At 39.7% G+C, this 26273-nt stretch overlaps 1 protein-coding gene across 3 annotated transcripts in view; it reads right to left on the bottom strand.

Annotated features, from left to right (window-relative positions):
- The window catches only part of ASXL2 (ASXL transcriptional regulator 2), a 31197-nt gene extending 5547 nt beyond the window's left edge, over nucleotides 1–25650 (bottom strand). The window contains exons 1-10 of one of the 3 annotated variants that reach the window (XR_014027126.1): nucleotides 25546–25650; nucleotides 24163–24316; nucleotides 15547–15662; nucleotides 10405–10525; nucleotides 9584–9724; nucleotides 7880–8043; nucleotides 6941–7037; nucleotides 6543–6648; nucleotides 4941–5592; nucleotides 1708–4219 (exon numbers count right to left, since the gene is read on the bottom strand). Coding sequence is in view for 2 of the 3 variants with exons in the window: in XM_081332888.1 (XP_081189014.1) it covers nucleotides 1877–4219; nucleotides 4941–5592; nucleotides 6543–6648; nucleotides 6941–7037; nucleotides 7880–8043; nucleotides 9584–9724; nucleotides 10405–10525; nucleotides 15547–15662; nucleotides 24163–24316; nucleotides 25546–25623 (3972 nt within the window). In the remaining variant the exon portion in view is untranslated. Of the gene's footprint in view, nucleotides 1–348; nucleotides 4220–4940; nucleotides 5593–6542; nucleotides 6649–6940; nucleotides 7038–7879; nucleotides 8044–9583; nucleotides 9725–10404; nucleotides 10526–15546; nucleotides 15663–18026; nucleotides 18125–19183; nucleotides 19220–24162; nucleotides 24317–25545 lie in introns of those variants that run through there. The other 2 variants (XM_081332888.1, XM_081332889.1) reach the window with 2 other exon arrangements.
- Between the last annotated feature and the right edge of the window lie 623 nt (nucleotides 25651–26273).

Raw genomic sequence — 26273 nt, 5'->3', positions numbered from 1 at the left:
AGGTGCCTTAACACATTTGGTGAAACTGTCTCAAGCCATAAACATCGATATTGGCTTTTATCTAGAATGAAAGATGGAAACTGGAAATGATATAGTTCAACTTGCATGAAGAGGGTGTGCCTTGGCTAAACTATCTTTTCCTATTCTTATCTATCAAAAGGAAGATATTTTACCTAAGTTACCTTCTAAAGCTTGTTCTTCTCTTCCTTTATTCTGACTTGACAGCTTTTCTGATTACTTAATGAGTAGTACTTTATCTAAAAACCTGCACATTAACTGGAAACCGGAGCCCAAATTGCCATGTACAGTTTTGTAGTTATATGCAACCAAACTACAACGGAGCTATTAAACAAAGCTGCGGAGGCTCTAAGTATCTGTAACTCAGTTTAAATCAGCCTCACAAAAAGTAGAATCTGGAGCTGGAAAAAATTATGCTGGTTTCATCAAACCTTCATAATTTAGTCTTTTCCTAGTAGAATTAAGAATAGGAGACACAGAAAATCCTGCCATGCATGCTTTGAGAGCTATCTTGGCACAACCCTGACAAGGCCAATAAAAAGCAAAATACAGCTTTCTACATTCTACAAACCAAGAATATGGAATCTGATTACCGCCTAATCTTAAAAGCTCTTTATCAACAATTAGTTTGAGTCTCTGGCAATAGAAATGACCATGGGGAGGGCAAGGGGATGGCAAACAAAATAAGGTGTCAGAAAGTGTAGAACAAATTTTATATGGTTCAGGTTTCATCCTAAAAGCTTAAGTTCCATCCATCAATTGATAGGGCATCCTGCAAATTACTTCCAAGGAAATGCCCTTCTTTCCATAAGTGAAATCCAGGTCTAGAAACTCCACTTTATTTTAAATATGGTGATTCTGAGCAGGATCAATTCCTCCTCTAAATATAATGGTCCACACCTTTAGAATGCAATTACAGAATACACACAAGGGAATAACATCCTCCCACTACCTTTTCCAGCTTGAAATTTTCATTTATTTGAGTCAGAGCTGATTCCAGAAGCTGACAAGCTGACCCAAAATTATGGCTTTATGTTAATAAATCTGAAATGTTTCTTCTGCCCTATTCTACAGCATTTACCTCACCGAGACATTTTTTTTCCTTGAAAAATGAGAATCTAGAGCCTGGGACCAAAAGAGTTTATGCTGCTGTATCCTGATTGAAATTCAAAGGCCAGAGCACACACACATTCATATCAGGAAACGGAAATCATCACTGCTGCAATTGGTTAATTTAGAATTATAAACTATCCCCACCAAGCCCCATTCTGCCCTGAAGATTCTGATGATCTGCAATATGCTGCCTCTTCTCAAGGTGATTTTATACAATAAAGAATAATTGTTTACTGTAAACAGCAACACTACAAAATTCAACTGGGTGGTGGGCTATCTGCCCATCTTTTGATGTTCCTGTTGCTTAGGGCTGCTGATGTAATGTCACAATCACTGTGTTTCACTAGGACATTTGGCAAGTCAAAGAAACACACGGAGGCCACGATGGTAGCAAGGTGGAGGCAAATCAGGGGCCCTATGGGAAACAGAGACATTGATGGTAAGGAGGGACCTACTGGGCCGGAATCCTGCTACTATAGGACAAGAGGCAAAATGAGCATGAGGTTCACATCCATAGATTTATCTCAAGGTTGGAAAAAAAATAATCTTTAAGACAAAACAATGCAACATATTTACATGATTCCTTAAGTGCACACACTTGTCCCACTGGGTTCAGCCATTCATCCAAGGTGCTTTCTTCGTTCTCAAGGAAACAAAGCAGATGTGGAGTGGGATAGGATAGGGACTCTTGACTCAGCAGCATGCCCCTCCTGCTCCCTAGACAAGATGCCATCTAGCAAAACTGCTACCGCACAACAAGACAGGAAACACAGAGTTTGGAGGGGCCAATACAGTCATCATGACAGAAGGCCCCGCAGCCTTTGCACACAATCATGGCTTTCAAGCGACAGTAGCACTTTGAAGGCAAGTCCTCCAAGCCACCATCTTCTGCAAAAGCCTGGCCACGGAGAGACTGTCCATGGCTACCAGTATTTGCTGACTGGCTAGCAGGGATAGTTGTTACAGTTACAGAGAAGGACACTACATCCCCCATGTGGCTGGGGTCCGATAGTCCAGTCAGGAGAGTATCTTGATGCATGTCTGGAGAAGTGGAAACATTAATCGTGCCACTGTAGCCTGGTCCAACAAGTTGTGCAGGAGTAGGGTTTCCAAAGAGCTGAGGAGAGGGTGAGGGTGAAAGCAGCAGGGGCCGCTGTAGAGTAACATTTGCTGGAGCACAAGTCTGAAGTTCCCCACTGCAAGGTCTCATTTCTCCTCTAGTTGTCTGGGCCACTTTTTCCTGGGCTGCTTGAATAAAATCTTTTGCCGATTTGCTTTCAGCATAGTCTTGACCTGCTGGGAATAAGCAAATGCTTCCAGCCTTGTGGCTTATTGCTGCCTGCTCCAGTTTTACATTTGAAGCTGCCTGCCTTCCTCCTCCTCTTCCTGGAGCCAGAAATTCCTCTTTAATCTTGAGATGTGCTGTTTCATGTTCAGTCACATTGCCATCTGTGTCTCCTTCATTTTCACCACCACTATTATTAATGCCATCTCTAGATGTTTGCTTCTGTTCCTCTAATTTCATCAGGGGCTTGTCTGAGCATTGGTGGCTCTCTGGGGATAGGGCAAGGTTTCTCCTTAGGTTCTCTGGGCAGCGTCCATAGGTAGAAACATTCAGGAGGTAATGGCCAGACATGGCAGGCTTGAATGTCCTTCTCCCGATGAATCCCAGTGTGAAACTTTGGCTGGTGGAGCTGCTCTCTACTGGGAAGTCTGGGGGGAGGAGGGGAAGACGTGGAGGGGGAGAAGGAGCAGCAGGGAGGAGGCTCTGCACAGGGACATTCTGCGTGACAGTCTGGAGAATATGTTCTTGGGCACTCTTGCCTGAAATTTCCTGGCTACTGTACAGGTCTGTAGGTTTGCTCCACAAGTCCTGCCCTGATAAAGAGGGTAAGGGTGAAGGATCTTGGGATTGTCCACAGTGACTAAGGTTTGGCTTCCTACCTGCTGGGAAAGTGACGTGCAGCTGTCCTTCCCCTTCCCTTGGAGGGCCAGGCCTGGAAACAATTGTGGCTGCTTTGCCTTCCTTCACAGGCAGGGCAACAGTCTTAATCTCACCTCTTGTCAGAGGCTTCGAGAGGATCTGCTCCATTGGGACTTCTTTACCTTGCAGCAGCTGAGTCACCAGAGGATTATTAGCAGGTATACTGGAGCTGGCCTTTACTGCAGAGGTAATTCCACTTGAACCTGAGGAGCCTGGGGGGACCTTAGGGCTGCGGGCTACCAACAAAGTGTTATGGGAAGGAGAAGGTAAGGGGGACATGGGCACAGTGCCAGGTGAAGAAGAAAGGGGAGGGGGTGCCTTGAAGGGTCCAGCCGACACAAGAGATACAGAAAGCAAGGCATTGGCTTTGTCTTCTGAAACACCTGTGCTGGCAGCAGAAGCTGTTTTCAATATATTTTTGCAGCTCACTCCAGTCTCAAATCCACAGGATGTTCTTGTGACCTGGTTAAGTGCAAGAGGGTTATTTCTAAGTTTCTCCCTCATGGAAGCAAGATCAGTTGTTGAGCCCAAAGCAGCTGTGACATCCTGAGTGACAGGCACAGTCAAAAGGCTGGGATTTGTACGGTTGACATTCCCTATTGCTGGTTGCGAGATTGACGCGCTCTCCATCTCTGGGTTGCTGCTTGCAGTTCTGGATTGTGCTGTGGGAGCCGGCTGTAGTTGTGTTCTAGCAGCACTGCTTGTAGCTGCTGGTTTTGGAGCTGGGGAATCTGCTGGGGAGAAAGGGTCTCGGCAAGAGGGAAAAAACCTTTTTGGACTTGTCCTGCTTCCAGAGCCTGCCATGTCCAATGTAGCTCCGTGAGGCCTCCCTGAGAGTGGACTGCTCTTGTCCTCTCCTTTCCCCCCTCCTGGCCCTGGCCCCGGGATGGCTTCCACAATGGAGGCAGCAGTAGCAGCAATGGCTGCTGCTGTGGCTGCTTCGGCTGCAGCAGCTGCTCGCTGGGCCCTGGCCATTCTAGCCCTGGCTTTGACGTCGGCCAAAGTTCTGGCCCCTGTTCTTCTGATGATCGGGAAGGGGGGCCTGGGAGAGACCTGGCTAGCAGACAGTAACGCTGGAGATCCTTGGATTCTGGAGACGTGGATCTAGAAGAGAGGAAAGCGCATCAATAAACTGCAAGGTAAAGCACCTCTCACTCATGTTTCTTATCTTGGAACAAGAGACTCAAGAGAAAATGAGTCTCATGAGTGTCAGTCCCAAGGAAAACACTCACCATCTTGTTGGAAGACAGATCAAGTTGAATACACTGAACTCTCTTATGCCCATCTATTCTTTCAATTGGCTGCTAAAATGAATAAGTACCTCCTTCTGATAAAAAGGAGGTGCAGAGAGCCAAAAATTTAGACTACTAATTCATCAACCTTACTGCTGGTAACTTCCCAGTATTTATTTTGTTTGTTCGTTCACCCACCCACTCACTCACTATTTCATTCATTCATTTATTCTTTGTGTATGAAAGAAATTACACAGAGGATCCCTGAAGTAAACGAAGCAACTCAAATGGCTTGGCTTAAGAACAAGATCTTTCCTCTTCATCCATGGGATCCCTCTTAAAATGAGATTATCAGTGGTGAAAGTTAAGATGTCATTCAAACACGCTTGTGCTGAATCTCCCTGATCAGAATTGACCAAACTGAGCTCATCCCCACTCTCATTTGCTTCAGCTAGCCAGCAATCTGCAATGACAGGTGTTCTTTCGCTTTTAAAATAGAAATGAAGAACAATTGTCACAGGGATTGCGACAGAGGAACTTATCAGCTTGCAGAAGTCATTACAGAATGAGCTTAACACATATGGTTCCTTTACCCGGAGCGGAGGGACTTTTGGTGTGGGCGCGATGGGAAAGCGCTGCAGTGGGCCCTGAAAAGGCAGCCTGGTGGGGCACTTTTCCGTCACATGGAGCTGTTTTTCGGGTGTCATCAGTGCCTCTTCAGGAATCTCTGATTTTCTCTTGAAAGCCCGGCTTCCAGTATCCATTTGTTCTGTGCAAGTGGCAGGAGTCTCCTTTGCAGAAATCTCCTGAGTTTTTACTTCTGGGCTTGGTATAGTGCCAGCAATGGCTGCATTCTTTGGTTTGCTTGGAATTTGTCTCACCGGGGACTCCAGGCAAGCAGGCTGCGGTGGCACCTCTTTTAACTCCTCAACTCTGTTGGAAAGCTTCTGAGGAATCTGGCTGCTACTCTGGAAGGAGGCACTGTTGTCAGAAGAATTTACAAGCTCTTCTGGCTTAACGATCTTGGGCTGCTCAATCTCTTCTCCTTTAGCGGCTGCTGTTACAGCTGGGAGAACCTGTACCTTTGGACCCAGCAGAGAATTGGTCTGTTCTTTGTCAGGTACTGCTTTATGGACTACTATGCATTTCTGTAAATGAGGTGCTAGATTCCCAGCCTGTGCTTGATTCTGAACAGTAGGAATATAAGATGTCAATTGCTTGGACTCTTCCAGGCTTAAGCCGGAACTAGAAGACAGAAAGAGAAAGCAGAGACATTGGTAAGATATAGGGCAATTCTTCCCTGGTCATCAAGCAGAGAGTGTCATTCAATAACAAACTCTTGTTAAGTGCCAACTTTTCACAGGGAAGCAACAAGTATTGAAGCCTGTCAGAATAGTAATAGGTTGGTTCTTGTTATATATGTACCTAGGTCAAATAAATACCTAGTAGGTACATTTACACAACATGCTAAGCTTGATTTATGTTATTCTTTGCTAGTTTTGTGTCGTGAGTTAATATGTTATTCGAACGACTTATGCAGACCCAGGGAATGGGTTAAAGCAATAGCTAGATTAGGAATGAATAGATATAGAGTGACAGAAGAAGAGAATGAAGCATAGTGGAAAATCTCAAGTGACTGTCAAAGGGAAGGATCTTTTTCTTCATTATGAAAAAGCAGTAATTGAGGAGGACCAAAGCTGACATAGTAGATTAAAGGAGAAGAGACTAATCAGGGCCTTAAGGCAGGCAGTGGAGACCCCTTCCTTTAAAACTGCTGTAAGCTCCTTCTTCCCTCCCTCTGAAGTTGAAATAGTAGGAGGCGCTCCTATCCCGAGAGCCATATACCTTATAAAAACCAACAGAGCAGAGATTTGCACTGCACTAGCCAAGAGACCATTCTTTGAACAGAGAAGTTCTAGCTTTAGTATCTTATCAGCGATGGACATACTACTCAAGAGACTACTCTTTCAACCCTCAACTGAAACATTGAGACACCTTTCCAAAATTATTTAAAATGCTTTGACTATTTGGATAATTCATTTCTGAATGTTGCAATACAAAATAAAGCATTCCTCCAAAGCAGCCTCGAAGCAGTTGTATAGTTCAGAGTCCAGGCCCACATACCATCAGCTCAAAAATCTCAGAAAGAAAAGAAAAAGGTATTTTGATTTAGATAAGGCAGGTTAAATCCTTACCTCTGGCCATAATAGTTCTCAAAGAAGTGTTCTTTCCAAAGTTCCACTTTCTTCTCCTTTTCTAATTCCTGCCGTAGTCTTAGCTGCATCTCTGGAGTGAACTCCCCTGCCACACACACAGAGTAGAAATAAAGAAGTTAGCAAGATACAGAAATGTCTGCCTTTTCAAACTCAATTGCTGCCCTGATTTTCCAGAACATAAATGTCACAAATCTTTTCAAAAGGTTCTTTTCTATTAATACCTTAAAAATGGCAAAGGAGGTTATTGTTATTTCATTTATTGCTCTGGTCTCAGGCTTCTTTGCGCAAGTAATTCTTTCAGTAAAAATCTGTTCATGCTCACCAACCTCTCTGAAACATCCTCAGAAACCTAGAGACCTGCCTCTGAATGTCCTCACCTTCCGACAGTCGCTCCTTCCATCCTTGCGCAGCAGAATTAAAGAATTCATTGTTGAGGGCAGAACTGCTAAGCTTCATCAAGCCATCCATTCCAATCTGAAAGACAAATGGGGTAGGATGAATGACAATATGCTGCCACGTACTCAACTTTCCTCAAGAATTCATAAAATCAGGCAGATAAAGCTATGGGTTAATCCTAGAGCGGCCTAAAAGAAGGAACTCCTTGCACTTTATCTTTCTAGGGTAAGATGGTCTCTGACAGGCCACTTTTAGCCTCTTCTGCCTTTGAGAATGATTGTTCATTTGTGCAGAGACTTTGGGAACTGGGGAAAAATGGGAATAAGAGCACAGTACAACAGTGTTTTTGCATACTGCATACATATAAAAAATACAATATATATAAAAGCATGCCCCCATCTGTCCCAAGGCATTCCCCATGAAGGCCTGGATATCCTATTAAAATATTTGAAGATGTATATACATAGCTATGGGAATAACTAAATTGGCAAGTCTCTCAAAGTGGATTTGCACTTCTTTGCACTAAATGTCACAATCAAACCACAGTAAAAGTATTGAAGGCTAAGACTTCTCACATCAAAATGCCAATATTAGAGCACCAGGAGCCTAAAAAAAAAGACTGCTTCCTTTTACAGAGCTCTAAACTACCACAGGGAGGCAATAGAGAGTCGATTCTTGTTGACAGATCAACAATAAGAAAACAGATTATTTTAATTCTGGGCCAAGGAAGCAGAAAACAAAGTGAGTTTCACAAACTGAGCACCCATTTGCTAACACAGAAGACCATTTTATTGAGTATTGGGAACATTGGGCCCTTACTGTTACACAGTCCAAGTTCTGCACAATAGCTCTGTTATATAAAACTGTGGGGCAAAGTTGAGCCCTGACTTGTTTCCTCTCCTCCCTCCATGGGCACACACCTGCCTGTCCACCTCTGGCAGGAGCAGGAGCAGCTTCTGCTGACATTCAATTGGTAGTCCCATGAACGTATGCTTGTTGATTAGAGCTCGCAGATTGGTGTTCACCAAGATGGATTCTGGGGTTTCTACATCAATTTCAGCACATTTTGTCCTCTTCAGCTGCCCTAAGAAAAGAGAAACCAAAGATCATTACAAGGAAGAAGAGCTCTACCAGACTTTGCTTGTGTTTCTCACAAGGAATGGGAAAGTCCCTATCCAGGACTGATACTTGAGTCTGGAAATCGACTCCACTTGACAAATCTTCTTAAGTATGTTAATGTTATAGGACAACTCTTCTTCTACTACACAGAAAGAATGTTAAAGGAAATAAGATGGATGGCAGCTCTCAAAGTCCACAACTAAGTCAGTGAAATCTCCAGGGATGCTAGAACTCTAGGTTATTGAAGTGTTGCTTATGTGTAATTCCTAAAAATTGCTTCTGTGCAGTGCATTTCAGATTATACCACATCATAATTTATTATTTATTTATTTATTTATTTATTTATTTATTTAATTTGTATACCGCCCTTCTCCCGAAGGACTCAGGGCGGTGAACAGGGCAATACATAATAAAAACAAGATACAAAAATTAAAAATTATTAAAAGTAATTAAACAACGATGCCTGTAATAAATTAGTACAGATTAAAAGTTAAGTTAATTTATAACACCCAACCCCATCCCATCAGGTCAGGCCGGCTTGTTCAAAAAGGTGGGTTTTAAGATCGCGCCGGAAGGAGCGGAGATCAGGCGCCATCCGGAGCTCGACCGGAAGATGGTTCCATAAATCCGGTGCGCCCACAGAGAACGCCCTCCCCCTAGGGGCCACCAGTCGGCATTCTTTGACCGGTGGCACCCTGAGGAGGCCCTTCACAAGATAATCCTTCAAGATAATCCTTCACAAGAGACAAGAAAAGGTATCAGGAATATGAGTACAAAATATTTGAGCTTGGAATACTTTCTGTGAGATAGAAAATCTCACCCTGAGCACAAAGCTTGTAAGCCGCCCTGAGTCTTCGGAGAAGGGCGGGATATAAATGTAATAAAAAAATAAATAGAAAAAAGAGAACTTCAAACACAAAAGCATTTCGATTTTCCAACATTCTTTACTATTCCATTTGTACTTACCGGTAAGTTTCCATGAATACTTCTTACTAGAAAGAAAGCTGGCGTATAAACTTAATAAACCTTAGCCTAATCCAACTTCATTAAATACTTCATATATGATACATTTAAAAAGTACTGACTGCTTCTAGCTTCATCCAGATTATATGGTAAAATTCACTGGTTTTAGACAAGCTATACAGCAATGTTATCTCAAACAGAGACTAACAGGAAGTAAACCGAATGAAGTGAAAACTCAGGATATTCATTTAGCAGCTGCTCTTCTAGCAGGAAATAGAAAACTAAGAAAACCCCACATATACAGGACACAGAAAGGCCTTTTTTCTAAACTTGTCCAATCCATTTTTGTTTTTTTCTGGAATAACCAAAGCATTAAAATTTTAAAAATGAATTATGAAATACATTTTCAAATGTATTTGTTTATTTGTTTTATTATTTTGTTTTATTCAAAATAACAATAAAAGTAAAATATTTCTAAGCTTCAGATCCTGATAAAGTGTCAGGCAATATATATATATTTTTAAAGAAAGCTGTTGTCTTACTTGCATGGAGCCTCTCAGATCTCTGGAAGGGTTTCTTCCCAAGGATTGGCAAGGAAGGCTCAACTTTAACAGAGGGAGAAGAACTAGAAGTAGAATTCTGTGGGCTACTTGAATGTCCATCTGACTGTTTTCCTTCCCAAGCTGCAAGGAAAAGAATAATTAAACTTAATTGTTTTAACTGAATGTAACACTATCTAGCTTTAACAGTTCAGCAGCAAATTTAATGTTTTCTTTTCTAATTTTTGGAAACTTTAAGATTTCTATGGGTTATCTATATGAAATATGAATTGCAGCACAATGCAAAACCACAACAAAGAAAAAGGACCAGAGGTACACAACAAATTATTTGTGGTTTCTGTGTGCGTGTGCTATAGTAGTAAAGATTGAATTGGAAGTTTCCATGAAGTATCTGCTTGAAAAGAAGCAGTCTGAGAAGTTGTTCAGTTAGCTATTCTGCACTGACTTCTATATACAGCACATAGTTAAACAAGATAACTCAGTAACTTACAAAGTGCTGCTGATGCCTATACAGAGATTAACTTTAAAAATGTAACACTGTCAATATTAAAATGTAATATCATCAATTATCAATATATATCAGCCACTGTGGAAACTTAATATGGAAACTAGGTGGCCTAGATAGAAGAGGGGAAGGAGAATTTCCTTCAAAAAGAATTAACTACTGCCTTATTTCTCACGTCTAGGCTAATTAAATATAAACCCATCTTGCTGTCATCAGAGGTCAAGGGTGATGAGCTGATTTTTGAGAAAAACAATTAGCAGCATTGTGTGGAGAAGGTGTGTCTGAAAAGTGCCCATACCGGCTTTTGCAGGAGCAGAATGGTTAGGAGCCTTGACATGCTGCTGTAGGAGGTGGTGATTGGTTGATACAGGCACACTGGTTCGGCAATGATGCTGTTTCCGTTGCTTTTGCTTCAAGGCCTAATAAGAAAGTCAGATGTATACAGGAGTTTCTTAAGCTGAGAAATCTATACAGTAGTACAGAATTCCTTGTTCAGGAAAGCTTGCAGAGATGTAGAAATGGCTGGCTGAACTTCTGCTCTGTTACCATTTATTACATATTGCACTTTACTGAAGATGGATTTTGGGTAACCTACTGATTTCTTTTTATATAACAAATGAAACAGAAGACTGCAAAATAAGATAATTTCCCTATTATCAGATTTGCAGACAACATATTTCATCTTGCTATCAAAGACATTCCCAAATTAATGCTCATGTTAAATATTTAGAAGTGGGGAAAATTTTCCTCCTTTGATACTTGGCAAAATATTTTATCTTACAATGTTGCAAGATTAAAGGATAATCTGATTTCGTTAATGATTAATGAGCACTAGCAAAATAATTTCCCAGTATCCAGATAATATCCAAGTCATTATCATAATTACAAAGAAGACCTTTCTCAAAACATAGCTATCTTCTACAAAGTATGAACAAATCTGACCCATATAGACAGAGCAATTGCTCCGGGAGAATGTAAGGAAACAATATAATTTACATTATATTATGTAGGCCCTGCAACAAATACAATTCATAGTTATGATCAAAACTCTCTGTGTTGAGAATGCTCCATCACTAGAGATTTTTAAGAAGAGATCGGGCAGCAATTTGTCTAAAATGATAATGGTGTCTCCTCTAAGGTCCCTTCTAACTCTGTTACCTTGTATTCTATTCTGTAGCTAGAGATAAGAAAGAAAATATACCGTATTTTCCGGCGTATAAGACGACTGGGCGTATAAGACGACCCCCCAACTTTTGAGGTGATTTTCATGGGTTAAAAAGTCGTCTTATATGCCGGAAAATACGGTACCCTGGTATCTAAAATAAAAGAAAAGTATTGCATTGACAGAATGAGATACCTTCCTAAAAGAAAAACAACTGCTAGCATATTTCTGCAAAGCACTAAATAAAAGAAATGAAAGGAAGTCTAAGAAATCACAGTCAAAACAGAAAATATCTCAAGAGAAAAATCCAAAAGCTAAAAAAAAAACATTCAGCATATGCAATGAGAAAATATAATTTTCTTCAAAATTATATTGGAAATCTGATTATCTTAAGGAAACAATCATTGTGAAAGAAATGAGAAATGGGGAAAAAAAACAGACCAATATGAAGAAAATGCTAGGGCATTTTGAGTCAGAACAAACACAGTCCCAGTGGAATACCACCTGTCTGAAAGGAAAAAACATACCAAGCTGATGCATGAGACAAAAAGTAAACAGGGCTACTGAAATTAAGCAATAAATAAACCAAGGACAGTTATATTTTATTTTGGAAAAATATGAGAGCCAAGGAAAAAGCAATAATTGTTACTTTACAACTGTTCTGCAACTGAATGAAATACCTATTAGCTAACCCAGGTTATCTGGCTAATAGCTAGAGCCTACTGCTGCAAAGAAATCTAGCATCCTGGGGGTTGTCATTTCCACAGAAAAGTGATTTAAAATTTTATGAAAATATCCTAAGAAAAATTGCCTGTTCTTCCGTGGCTTCAGTATGAATAGAAGCTTTGTTTTATTACACATATTCTAGTTAACTTTTACCCTTGTATCCATATGCTCAATTATGTAGAATTTTTTTTTGTTGTTGTTAGTTGCGAAGTCGTGTCCGACCCATCGCGACCCTATGGACAATGTTCCTCCAGGCCTTCCTGTCCTTTACCATCTTCTGGAGTCCATCTAGGCTCACGCCTACTGCTTCAGTGACTCCATCCAGCCACCTCATCCTCTGTCGTTCCCTTCTTCTCTTGCCCTCAATCTTTCCCAGCATTAGGCTCTTCTCCAGTGAGTCCTTCCTTCTCATTAGGTGGCCAAAGTATTTGAGTTTTAGCTTAAGGATCTGGCCTTCTAAAGAGCAGTCAGGGTTGATCTCCTCTAGGACTGACCGGTTTGATCGCCTTGCAGTCCAAGGGACTCGCAGGAGTCTTCTCCAGCACCATAGTTCAAAGGCTTCAATTCTTTGGCGCTCAGCCTTTCTTATGGTCCAGCTTTCACTACCATACATTGCAACTGGGAAGACCATAGCCTTGACTATACGCACTTTTGTTGACAGGGTGATGTCTCTGCTTTTTAGTGTGCTGTCTAGATTTGCCATGGCTCTCCTCCCAAGGAGCAAGCGTCTTTTAATTTCTTGGCTACAGTCCCCATCTGCGGTGATCTTGGAGCCCAGGAAAATAAAATCTGTCACTACCTCCATTTCTTCCCCATCTATTTGCCAGGAATTGAGAGGGCCAGATGCCATGATCTTGGTTTTCTTAATGTTTAGTTTCAACCCAAGTTTTGCACTCTCCTTCTTCACCCGCAACAAGAGGCTCTTTAGTTCTTCTTCACTTTCTGCCATTAGAGTGGTATCATCTGCATATCTTAGGTTGTTGATGTTTCTTCCGGCAATCTTAATTCCAACTTTTGATTCATCTAGCCCTGCCTTTCTCATGATGTGCTCTGCATATAAGTTACATAGGCAAGGCGACAGTATACAGCCTTGCCGGACTCCTTTCCCAATTTTGAACCAATCAGTGGTTCCGTGTCCAGTTCTCACTGTTGCTTCTTGGCCCGCATATAGATTTCTCAAGAGACAAATAAGATGGTCTGGTATGCCCATCTCTTTAAGGACTTGCCAGAGTTTGTTATGATCCACACAATCAAAGGCTTTAGCATAGTCAATGAAGCAGAAGTAGATGTTTTTCTGGAACTCTCTAGCTTTCTCCATGATCCAGCGTATGTTAGCAATTTGATCTCTAGTTCCTCTGCCTCTTCGAAATCCTGCCTGTACTTCTGGTAGTTCTCGATCCACATACTGCTGGAGTCTAGCTTGTAGAATTTTAAGCATAACTTTACTAGCATGAGAAATGAGTGCAATGGTGCGATAGTTTGAACATTCTTTGGCACTGCCTTTCTTTGGAATTGGAATGTAAACTGATCTTTTCCAATCCTGTGGCCACTGCTGAGTTTTCCAAATTTGCTGGCAAATTGAGTGTAGCACTTTTACTGCATCGTCTTTTAAGATTTTGAATAGCTCATCTGGAATACTGTCACCTCCACTAGCTTTGTTGTTGCTCAGCTTTTCTAAGGCCCACTTTACTTCACATTCTAGGATGTCTGGCTCGAGGTCAGTGACCACCTCATTGTGATTATCAGGGACATTAAGCTCATTCTTGTATAGTTCTTCTGTGTAATTTTGCCACCTCTTCTTAATCTCTTCTGCCTCTGTTAGGTCCCTGCCATTTTGGTCCTTTATCATGCCCATTTTTGCATGAAACGTTCCTTTCATCTCTCCAATTTTCTTGAAAAGATCTCTGGTCCTCCCTATTCTATTGTTTTCTTCTATTTCTTTGCATTGTTCATTTAAGAAGGCATTCTTATCTCTTCTAGCTATTCTTTGGAATTCTGCATTTAATTGGGCATATCTTTCTTTTTCTCCCTTGCCTTTCGCTTCCCTCCTTTCCTCAGCTATTTGCAAAGCTTCCTCAGACAGCCATTTTGCTTTCTTGCATTTCTTTTTCTTTGGGATGGTTTTGGTTGCTACCTGTTGTACAATGTTGCGAACCTCTGTCCATAGTTCTTCAGGCACTCTGTCTATCAGATCTAATTCCTTAAATCTATTTGTCACCTCTACTGTATATTCAACAGGGATATGATTTAATTCATACCTGACTGGCCTAGCGCTTTTCCCTACTTTCTTTAATTTAAGCCTAAACTTTGCAACAAGAAGCTCATGGTCTGAGCCACAGTCAGCTCCTGGTCTTGTTTTTACTGACTGTATAGAGCTTCTCCATCTTTGGCTGCAGAGCATATAGTCAATCTGATTTCTGTGTTGACCGTCTGGTGATGTCCATGTGTAAAGCCGTCTCTTGGGTTGTTGGAAAAGAGTGTTTGCTATGACCATCGTATTCTCTTGACAAAATTCTATCAGCCTGTGCCCTGCTTCATTTTGTATTCCAAGGCCAAACTTGCCTGTTATTCCAGTTATCTTTTGGCTTCCTACTTTAGCATTCCAATCCCCCATGATGATAAGGACATCATTTTTGGGTGTTAGTTCTATAAGGTGCTGTAGGGCTTCATAGAACCGGTCAATTTCATCCTCTTCAGCACCAGTGGTTGGGGCATAGACTTGGACTACTGTGATATTGAATGGTTTGCCTTGGATTCGAACTGAGATCATTCTGTCATTTTGAGGATTGTATCCCAGTATTGCTTTTCCTATTTTTTTATTGACTATGAAGGCTACTCCATTTCTTCTGAGGGATTCTTGCCCGCAGTAGTATACCTGATGGTCATCTGAATTAAATTCACCCATTCCTGTCCATTTTAGTTCGCTAATACCTAAGATGTCAATGTTTAGTCTTGTCATCTCTTGTTTGACCACGTCCAGCTTTCCTTGATTCATGGATCTTACATTCCAGGTTCCTATGGAGAAAAAATCTTTACAGCATCGGACTTTCCTTTCACCACCAGACATATCCACAGCTGAGCGTCCTTTCGGCTTTGGCCCAGTTGCTTCATTCTTTCTGGCGCTACTAGTACTAGCCCTCTGCTCTTCCCCAGTAGCATATTGGACGCCTTCCAACCTGAGGGGCTCATCTTCCAGCGTCATATCGTTTTGCCTTTTGGTACTGTCCATAGGGTTTTCATGGCAAAGATACTGGAGTGGTTTGCCATTTCCTTCTCCAGTGGATCACGTTTTGTCAGAACTCTCTGCTATGACCTTTCCGTCTTGGGTGGCCCTGCACGGCATAGCTCATAGCTTCATTGAATTACGCAAGCCCCTTCGCCACGACAAGGCAGTAATCCATGAAGGGGGTAGAATTTTTTGGAGAATGTAAATTGGAGCAAGGCACAGAGCCAATTTGACACAAAGTTAGGTTAGGTTTTTAGTGCCAAGTAACATGCAGATAAGCACAAATTAAAGGTCAGATAAACAAATCAGAATGCTCTCCCACTTACTTGTTTAAGTGCCTTTTTGCTGTGCTTCTGAGATGAAGAGATGATTTTACCTGGTGGGATAGAAGGAGATGGGCACCCTGGATGTGGGGAGGACACTTGTGAAAGTCTGGCCGATACTGAAGAAGCAAGAACAGAAGATGACAAGATGATAAACAAGCATGCCACAAATAAAACCATTTGTTGCAAACATGGAAAACCAGATATCTGGAAATGTAATGCTGGAGCTCTGGAATAAACTCGTGAGTATCTGAGAGTCATACGTCATACTCCTTAACTGCTCGCTCAAAAAAAAATCATTCATAAGGATCCCGAGGAGAACCTTTCTGTAAGTGGCCAGAATGTCCTCTTAAAGGGCATCGTTTAGTGAAAAATGTCACAGGGCCGATTTCATCAAGAATGGCAATAGGTGCTCAGGGACTTAACAGTTTGAGGAAGAGAGATAACAGGGGCAGGGCCATGCCAAGTACACTAGCGGGAACGGAAATATTTGTGCTTTTTGCTGGGTTTGTCTTTTAAACTTATCTTAGTTTTATTTTAGGAATTATATTTAGTCAAAACTGGACTGTATTTGAAGGACTAGGAGCCACAATATGGTTTCCTGATGTTTTGCAGATTCACTAACATTTATCTCATAAATGTCAAAAAAAAATTGGGGGGGGGCAATTTATTAGAGGTTTTAGGACAGAAAAAGCAGCTTCCCAGAGTCAAATCACTTCTATCCCCACCCTTCAAATCTCCCCAACCTCATCCCTAAAACCTGACCACTGTAATTTGATCTCAGGGTACCGCAAAGAATTGAAACTGCCCATTCAGTGTTCAAGAAAAATTCTGTGGCGGGTCCCTTGAGTGTTACATGGGACATGGACGAGGAATAGGTCTATTCAATAGCAGTCTCCCTTCTTTGAAACACTCTGCCACCAGAGGTATGGATGGCCCCTACATAAAGCAGTGATGATTCACCAGACGTTTGGTCCTCAAAGCAATTCCAGTCATGGAGCATCTATGAGATTTTCCCTTAGGGTATTAAGGTTTTTAACAATGTAAATGCTGTACACTTCTTTTTTTCCTTTATGTGTATGCCTTTTTGTATCCAGCCTAGAGTTTTGAAAGCTATAAGTATCATTCATAAGTAAACAAACAAAGGTAGGCAATAAAGAAGTACATATTTTCTTTATGACAAATAATTGGCCTATTACTGTAAAGGAGTCCAATGAACCAAGAGCAAGAAGAGACTAGAAATGTTTTGAGAATTTGTACGATCCATGGTTTAAAATCATTTTATATATAATTTCCATAATTCCAAGAAGTCCAGGAGAATGATATTCCCGTATCACCCATAAGACTATAAGAAGGCAGGACTAATGTTCTGAAGTTGTTTATTAGTTACTGGCATTTGGACAGTAGACTGGCCAGTTACAGAGCCATGTGGCCTTAGTCCCCATGACACTGAATTAGTTATTTATTACAAAGGTTTCTATGCTGCCGCAATCTCTTGACTGGCTACTTACAAAACCTAAGTATTTTAAGTAAGGTTACAAGTATACAACATAGCGAGAGCACAGACGCGCACGCGGACATGCATGCACACACACACACACACACACACACACACACAAACAAACAAACCTGTCACCACCAAAAGAAAGAACCCCAACAATTTCAATCATATACCTCCACTAATTCCTTTGGCAGGACATTCCTTCTCCATGGGCCCTTTTAAACAGCAAGATCTTTAGAATAATAATCAAGTAATTATCCAGGATAATAATAGAAGAATTCAGCTCCAGGGGAAAGCTGCTCCAAAAAAGAGGGGGTCATCACCAAGAAGACCCACTCCCATCTCCTTGGGTGGGCAGATTCCACATGGAAAAGATAGTTATCAGATATCTAAGGTGACCTTGGCTTGTACTCTGGAAGTCACTGGCAACAAGTCCAGCTCCCATCCCATCCCATCCCTTCCAGATACATGGTAAAGGTAAACAACAACCCCTGATTTTTCAATATTTGCATATCAGAAACAAATGTAATTTTCATTGGGTACCAGAAGTGTTCATGTAGCTAACTGAAAAACCTAGTGATGGACATTAGGTCTATGTAAAGCTTTAGATCTCCTTGTATCACTGATACAAGCAAAAGTGTGCAGACACTCAAAGAAGCAATTACTGATAGACAGTAAGTGTCATCTAATGATAGGAAAGCTATTTGACTGGTGATGTTACCCAGGAGGGTAATGAAACATCTGCAAGCAAACAACCAAGGATTCTGCTGTTGACCTTCTGAACTGGTACCTGAAGGAGGACTAAGAAATGGAGACTCAATCAAGATAAAACAATCTCCTGGAGAAGAAAGAAACCAGTTGTGGAATAGGTAAAACTGTTATCAGTTCTTGCCTGTGGAATCTTATTACATCAATTTTGTATGTTGGTAAAAGCACAACCTATACATCCTAATAAAACAAATAAAATAAACATAAAACAAACCTGGAAAGATAAAGCTGTGGAGGTCAGTCATCTGATTGAAATAACAAACATCTATGGATACAGCGCATTTATAGCTTTCAATAGAGTGGTATTGATCTCTGAAATAAAAGAAGGGAGGTCCCTAATGCCTTTTAAGAAAAGCACCAAGTGTTTTTACACCAAGTATAAACCTGGACTATCTTTCCAAAGTATCTTATTTTCTACAGCACTCTCCCCTATAAGCATTTTATAAATGGATGAGATTGAATTCTGAATGTTTCTATACTGTCCCTTGCTCTTAGTGTAGACCACTCTAGGGTAGCAGCCCCCAATCTTTTGGGCACCAGGGACCAGTTCCATGGAGAGAGGTTTTTCCAATGACTGGAGGGGGCATGGTTTTGCACGCTGCCTGCATCCTGCAGATGGGGCTTCTTTTATTTGTGTGGCCCAGTTTCTGGCATGCCGCGGCCTGGTGCCGGTCCATGAACCAGAGGCTGGGACCCCTGCTCTAGGGACTCATCTGAAACAGCAATATAAATCTCAAGGTACTGTCCAAACTCATCATTTGGCTACCCAGTTCAAATACATTGCAACTGATCATATTTCAGTTTCTATAACATCTATCCAACAATTAACTCTGTTTGTATTTTCTGATTTGGATTACACTATTCTTCTAACTTTCCAGCTGCATATGGATACACGACTAGAAACTACCCCTTTGTGAACTGTCCAAAGACTTTCCATGAGTCAAGAACCTCTGGCTGCAAAGCAGACTCTAAAGCATTTCACTGCCTAGATTCAGGATTGTAGCAGCAATAAAACAAATAGCAATCATGGTGAACAAAAGCCTTTCTACTAGTGCAAGTTAAAAAAATATTAATTCAGATTTCTGAAAATTGGAACACTTTAATTGATCAACTGAACACAGCCCATATCAGTAACTGACTCAGAAAAATAATCCACATATGTATTCTCTCTTTTCTCTAATATTCAGTTAGCATGAAGTTGTTCAGAGAGTTGCTAGCTCTATTAAATGTTAGCTCTTTAATTAAACAACCATAGGTTTTGTCTGGAATCATAAAGAATCTCCTTTCCTTCCAATATGAATAGCATTCACTGCAATATATTGTGGGAAAAATTATCTAAGATCACTTCAAGATAGGGAAATATAGTCTTACCTTGCAAAGGAATCTCATTTGTGGACATGATTACAGCACCCAGTAAAAACTTACAATCTGGATTTGTACCTGTTGGGGGTCTTGCAGGAACACAGAAAAAGAAATTGCAACCTTAGCTATTAAACCCCCCCCCTCTGCCCCATGATTGGATAGGCCTAAAAATATGGGGCTTGTCTATGTAATATCAGTTTTTGCCTTTGCTGTTTCAGAAAACTTTATTTTTGTACATATAAGGAAGTAGTTTGCTGATATGATCTGAAAAGACTTCCTGTTTTGTACATATATACATAACGATGATGATGCATTAAGCTAAATTGCAAAGCTCAACAAAACCAGTCCTCTTTCCTCAAAGGATACAAAATTCAAAGTGCAGATACTCTAGTTCCAGTTCTTCCCAGCAAAGAAATAAAGTATTTAAAAGAGAGTCCAAGTCTGTCAGGCCAAGTTGGCCTTTTACGTTTGCTTCTTGAGCTCTGCTCAAGCACTTAGAATTATGCAAGTTTTTTTAACCACATCCAACCACAGACATCCATACATTTAAAAGCTGTATTACACCTTAAAAGAACAAAAGGGGGATGTAATAGTTGTATCTGTAATAGATCCAAAGGAGTAAAATAACTATCAAGATTATTTTTGCAACAACTCAAGCAAGTGAAGTCAGAGTATTTTTCTTTTGAGTTTTTGAATGGAATAAAAGGACAAATACAGCAATTCTTTTTGCCAGTCTCTATATTTTATACCATGTGAAGCCAATTTTACTACAGTTTTTGAATTATCAAACCAATATTTGAGAAGTCTCAGTGACCTATAGTGGTTTGGCACCAAATGCAGATATTCAGAGGACACATTAGGAAATGTAGTTTGAGCTTCTTTAGACATTTTGTGTAATTTTTCTAACAATAAGTAAGTAAGGGTTACTATGAGCATAATTCTATGAAGCTCACATTACATTATTTTTACCACTTTTAAAGGCCTCGGTCAATAATGGAAAAAGAAACAAATCTGCCTTTACTTTTTCCTGGAACTTGTCATTTGAAAGTACTTGCCACAAAAACATTCAACTTGCCATTGGACTGAAAGATCCAGCTTCTAAAGAAAGCCAGTTTTCTCCAGGTCTTTGCAACATCTTCTCATGGAGATTTGCAACTAATGAAATATGCTTTTGGAAATTTAGTTTCCATTGTAGCCTGCCAAAATCTTAATATATCTGTTCAAAGATAGCTGCTTCTAGGAGATTTCAATTTGTTTTCCCCATAAGGTTATAAGAGACCCCTTCTGTTTTATTGCAAAGAAAGCTACATGGATATATCCATGAGGTCACCAAAGACAAATATGACTCAAAGAAAACTTTACTACTATGTATTTGTAGACTCCCCTTTAAATAATTTTATATGGTCATGCAATAAAGTATAGTTTTGCACATTTTGATCTGACGTTTTATTCAAACTACTGTAGCTACTTCAGACTGTTGTTGTTCCCTTAGCCTGTGTTCAGACAGTAAATTTATTTATTAAACAATTTTATATAGCTGCCCAACTCACACACAGTTACTCTGGGCAGCGTATAGCATTAAAAATCTACAGTTAAAAATCTACAATTTTGGCTAGAAGGCATATTTAATAGCAGTTTTGCTGATCAGGGTTATGAACTCACAGGTTTAGGCTGCTATCATCTTAAAAATGCTGATATACAGTTATAGCTATCTTCTCAAAAACAAGCAGTAGCTTGTCATAGAAGTTTGCTCCTGGAATGGAATGTGACTCTCAGAAACTTAAAGCTCTTCCACTTCGGCTTAACTAGAAGAACCGCATATGACTCAAACAATTTCAGTACATGAATTTTCACCATCATATTGTCTTTAGTGAATACACTGGAAATTCCATAAAATCAGAGAATGAAGCAACTTACTTTTCTATCTTCTATTCTTCCTTTAATTTCTCATGTAAAAATCCAATATAGTAGGAGGGTTGTGAGCCATGAGTTTAGCTGCTTTCTAGATACTCTTGCATTGCATGAGGCTAAGGTTGACTCAGCCTTCCATCCTTCCGAGGTAGGTAAAATGAGGACCCAGATTGTTGGGGGCAATAAGCTGACTTTGTAATAATGCCGCTTGGGGGGGGGCGAAAGCCCTAATAAGCAGGCATATACATAGAATGAAGGCTATTGCTAAGCACATTGATTTGTGCTTTAAATTGTAAGCCGCCGAGTCTTCGGAGAAGGGCGGGATATAAAATGGGCTTAAAATAAAAATAAAAAAAATAAAAATAAGGAAGGAAGGCCTTATTCTATACAATACCCCTAAAGGAATACTGAGGTGTGACTGCATGTAAGAAAGGACAAATGTGGACATCTCAATACTCCAATTATCAAGAGTGACTGTAAACGTATTTTCACACAATGCATTCAAGTGGAGGCTATATAGCGGAGGTCTAAATCTATCCAACAACACTTTAATTATGTATCAAGGGGCATAAAAATATTTCTGAGTCCTGGAATTATTATGGTTTATTGAATTGTATGATGATCCATAAGTATATTTCTTTCATGTGTGTGCTACTGAATTACACCAAACTTTATAGACTAAACCAGCTAAACAATATGCATAGCTTAGCAGTACTGCAATTGAAGCTACTGTATAGTGTTTGGAATACTGAACACAATTGGTGTGACTATACTGGATCCTTCATGCACTTTCCATCTACCCCCAAGTTATGAATGGTAAAATGGTGTCTTTGACAACTGCAAGCTCCTTGGGTCAGGGAAGACTAACAAGTATACTCTTACTGAGAAAAAAATAATTTTGAGATTTTTTTGGCATATACTGGGAGAGATCCCATTCTAATAAAAAAAAAGCACTTGGCATGTTAATTTTATTACCAAGCCTCAAAACAGTTAGCAATCTGTAACTGAAGCAAGACTTACCGTAATAAAGCAATCCTCTCCAGAGCCACATGCTAACTTGAAAGTCATATAGTGTGTTGACACTTCTTCCTGTATTACATCCCCTTTGAACTTTCAACAATCTTCAGTTAAAATATCAGAATAGGACTGAGATGCAACCATGGTGTTTAAAATACTCCAGTTTAGCAGTTTAAATGTAAGACATTTGCTGAGTAGGTTCTTTATATAATTCTTTTACGTACAAAAGTTAATGGAACAAGACAGACTCTTTTCAGTAACTTGATTTTATACATTCTGCAAAACCAAGCTTCTCTGCATAACAAAATGCCCTTTGCATAATTTTTTAGAACTTCAATGCATTTCCTTTTTGTCTCACCACTGGCCATGTGGTTACAGCTCAGAGGAGCTAAAATTCACTAATGCTTAGAGGGATAAATATTGTGTATTATTGAACTAAGTGAGAGAAAGTAGGTGTAGTTTAAGGCAAATTAACTTCAGTCTTCAACACTTCTTTTAAAATCAATGCAAAAAAGAACAATTAGTCTGAACTGCAAATTAATGCTGAAGTATAGTAGCACTGGGGGATCAAAGCAGGAAGAACTGCTACCTCCTTACTGGAGGAAAAACTGCACATGCTCTTTTTCACCGCTTTTATCAAATGTGGCACAAGATTGGATGAAGATTTTTGAGCTGCATTGGAACCATGACACATCACTTTTCTTAAAGACAGCTCTTAACCCAGGGGTATGAACAATGTGCGTGACTGAATATTTGACAAATAGAACTTAATAGTTATACATACCAACTGTGAATGTATCAGACGCAAGTCTGGAGATGACACAACAAAAACCCATTGAGATCAATATTTGCATACACCTTTATTTGCATACAGCATTTTACCAGACTAAACTGTATTCTTCTAACTAGATAGATCTTGAGAGATTCTAGGATGTGGCTATCCTGAACCTTTTCTCCTGTCCCCCATCCATCTTGACTGTGTAGTCTCTTGTTTGTTGACATTGCATGAAAGGCAGGCTAAATTTAAAAAATAGCATTAGAAAGTGACACCCTGTGTATTAGCAGGAGAGGGATTTATTCTAGAAAGGCCCAATATGCATTGAGATCTGGACCAACTCTGTATGCTGTTCAAAGTCATGTTATGTGAGATGGGAGGCTATATACTGTAAATTTACTAAACTCTCCCTCCTCCATCTGGTAACAACCAACTGCCTGCCACCATGGGACTTGCAAATTCCTGCTGACTTCTCCACTGACTTCTCCACTGACTTTGGTTCTGAGAAGCCAGCTGGAAGTGGCTTCAACTAACAACTATGGGATTCAATTAATGATGGCCACCCAGAGTGCAGGGATTGATGTTGCTAAGCAAAGCAATCGTACTTTACAACCACATTAGTTAAAAGATGGAAATTGCCACAATAAGTTTAAGACTATCTGTACCATTTCCACTGTGAAAAGATGCTTTCAAAGCTTATAGGCTTTTGGCATTTTAGAGAAGAAGCAGACCAGGGAAAGTTACAAAGCTCTGTCTAGAGTAGCATTTCTTAAAAACTGGTCCTAGGATCCTTGGTGTTTCCCCAAGTCCCTCACACTCCCAGAGATTTGAAAAGTCAAAACTGCCTGCCTCTATTTAAAAATAATACAATTCTATTAAAGTCCCATCAAATAATTGTATGAAGCAGTTTTGGCACCAAATGCATCTATTCTAATTTTAAATACAGTGAATATCAATAAATATGACCCATGCAAACCAAGTTCTTTTGAGGCCTTAAATAATTTTTTAAAAGTGGGAAGTGGTTCAAGAGAGAAAAGGTTTAAGAAATAGGGGTCTACAGCAATACTAGGACAACCCACAAAAGCTTTAATTTTCATCTACAATTTCAATTACTAGGCTTTAATCTGCTGCATAACCAGCTACGAAATTCATGAACAATTGCAGTTAAGAAAGCATCTTGATTGATTTTGCAATAAAAACCAATAGAGAGGAAGGAAAGACTATAAACTGTACTTTGTTAAGGAGATGAGATGGAAGAAGAAACATTTTTTTTAGACATATCTACCTTTCCTTTGCCACCTGCTTTTTCTTCCTTCCTTGTTGCTACTCTGGTCACTGCTACTGCTACTGCTGCTTTCTGAGGTGGGGGAATCTGATTGTATATCACTGCTTTCTTCTGAGCCGTCAGACAAGTCCTTCAGCTCATCAGGAACATCTTTCTGCAAATAAGTAACAGAGAAAGAATCACACAAATCCAGAGGCAGAAGAATCTAATATGTAACGTGTAGTTTTGTATTTCAGCTTAACATAAAGGAGAATTAAACTCTAAAACAAATGGATGCCACTAGTTCAAAAATGAAGGAAAGTGTTCTTCTAGGAACATCGTGTATGCACACTCCATTAACATTAAAGACAATTATCTTATCTGCATAAGATAAGTGATGGTATTTATTTAAGATAAGTGATGGTATTTATTTAACTTTGGTTGATCTAGGAAAGTTAAGCACATTTGGATCTGATCATTACTTGAATGGGAGACTTCCAGAAAATCCCAGAACAATAAACTGGACTGGAAAATTTAAATAAAGAAATCCAAGAAGATAGTAACAAACCAATCTGACATAGTTCCTAAGAGAATTAAATAAATGTGTCTCTGAATTCACGAGGCATTGTACTCAAGAGGAATTTCCATTTTTATTTAATATGGATGAATTCAGGTTAGCTTGACAGCTCCAGAGGAAAAGTGGATCTCATAATACTACCCAGTCCATACTACCCCACATCCTTCAGTATACCCAAAAGATGCCTCCCAAACTTCCAAGGAAAGGAGACTACCACACATCTGTTCTTTTGTGCACCTCAAAATACCCCAAATTGTTGGCACTATAATAGTTAACATTCAATCTATTTTCTTCACTTTAGTTTATAAAACCATAATTCTTGGAAAACAATCTTCATGATAATACATTTTATCTTCGTCAATACAGAACATGTGGAACTTCTAGATTCAATCAAAAATGTAGACCCATGTCTGAAAGCCTGGAAAGCTATTGCCAATGTTAATAATATTGAACTAAATTAATCAATGATGTAACTCAATAGAAAGTTTCTTGTATTTCTAACAGCTTCTCAATCTCCTAACAATGGATTGTATGGATTTGATTCAATAAACTTCCTGTTAAGCTAATTAAGACTTTCAGTTAATGGCTAACAATTGGTTTGTGATCTAATCAGTCATAAGGGTTAATGCAGGAACACTGTCAAATCCATACATCACATACTGTCACTATTCACCTTTTCAAAAACTATCTTATGCCCCATTGGGAACATTTGTTTAAAACAGCTGCATACCACATTATAAGTTTTCTAATTCTGGCACTGTGTGGTTTGAAATATAATTTAACTTGTTAAAAGATGGTTTCATATTTCAAGGGGAAGACTCACTTACTTTCAGTGTATAGACCCCCATCCTTCCAGGAACCTTATAGAATATTCCCTCATCTCCACGGGAGTTGGTGTGCAGCATAGCATTCAGGCATGCGAGTGGAGAAGTTCCACTGGAAACAGAAATGCAATATTAGCTACCAGCAATACAAAGCACAGCTATCACACTTTGTATCAGCTGGAATTTATGCATTACAGGAGGGTAAAAGAAATGATCCAAGAAACGCCTTGCTCACTTTTATTTATTTGAGCTCACCTCAAGTCCAACTAACTTCTAAACAATTCTTGAGTATATGCAAATTAAAATGAAATAAGAATTGGCACAGATGCTACAGGCCATGGCACTTAAGGGAAATTTTAGAGACAGTGGACAATATAATTTAACAGGTAAATTCTCTATAAGCAAGCATATACTGCAAAATATAGCACAAAACGTTCATACGCTCATGCTAATTATAAGAGAAAACTGCTCTTGCTATTGAGAGAATTCCCAGAAGGGAAAGAAATTTCTTCAGTCATTTCATACATAGTCTGTCACATTCCCAAACATAAGTGCCAGGCCAAAAAAAAAAGCAGCAGAGATAATAAACATTTCTATAGCCCCGACAACCAAAATATTAAGAAAAAAAGTTTCAATATTTCTGGGAATGACTTGAGTCTTCATTGCTTCAGACATACTGGCATTTAAAAAAATGAAAACATGCTGGTTTGAAAATAAAATATATCAATTTC

This window comes from Vipera berus (genome assembly GCF_964194415.1).
Source record: "Vipera berus genome assembly, chromosome: 1".
Taxonomy (NCBI): Eukaryota; Metazoa; Chordata; class Lepidosauria; order Squamata; family Viperidae; genus Vipera; species Vipera berus.
The sequence above is the reverse complement of the archived record's forward strand: the minus strand, read 5'-3'. Positions and strand labels throughout refer to the sequence as shown.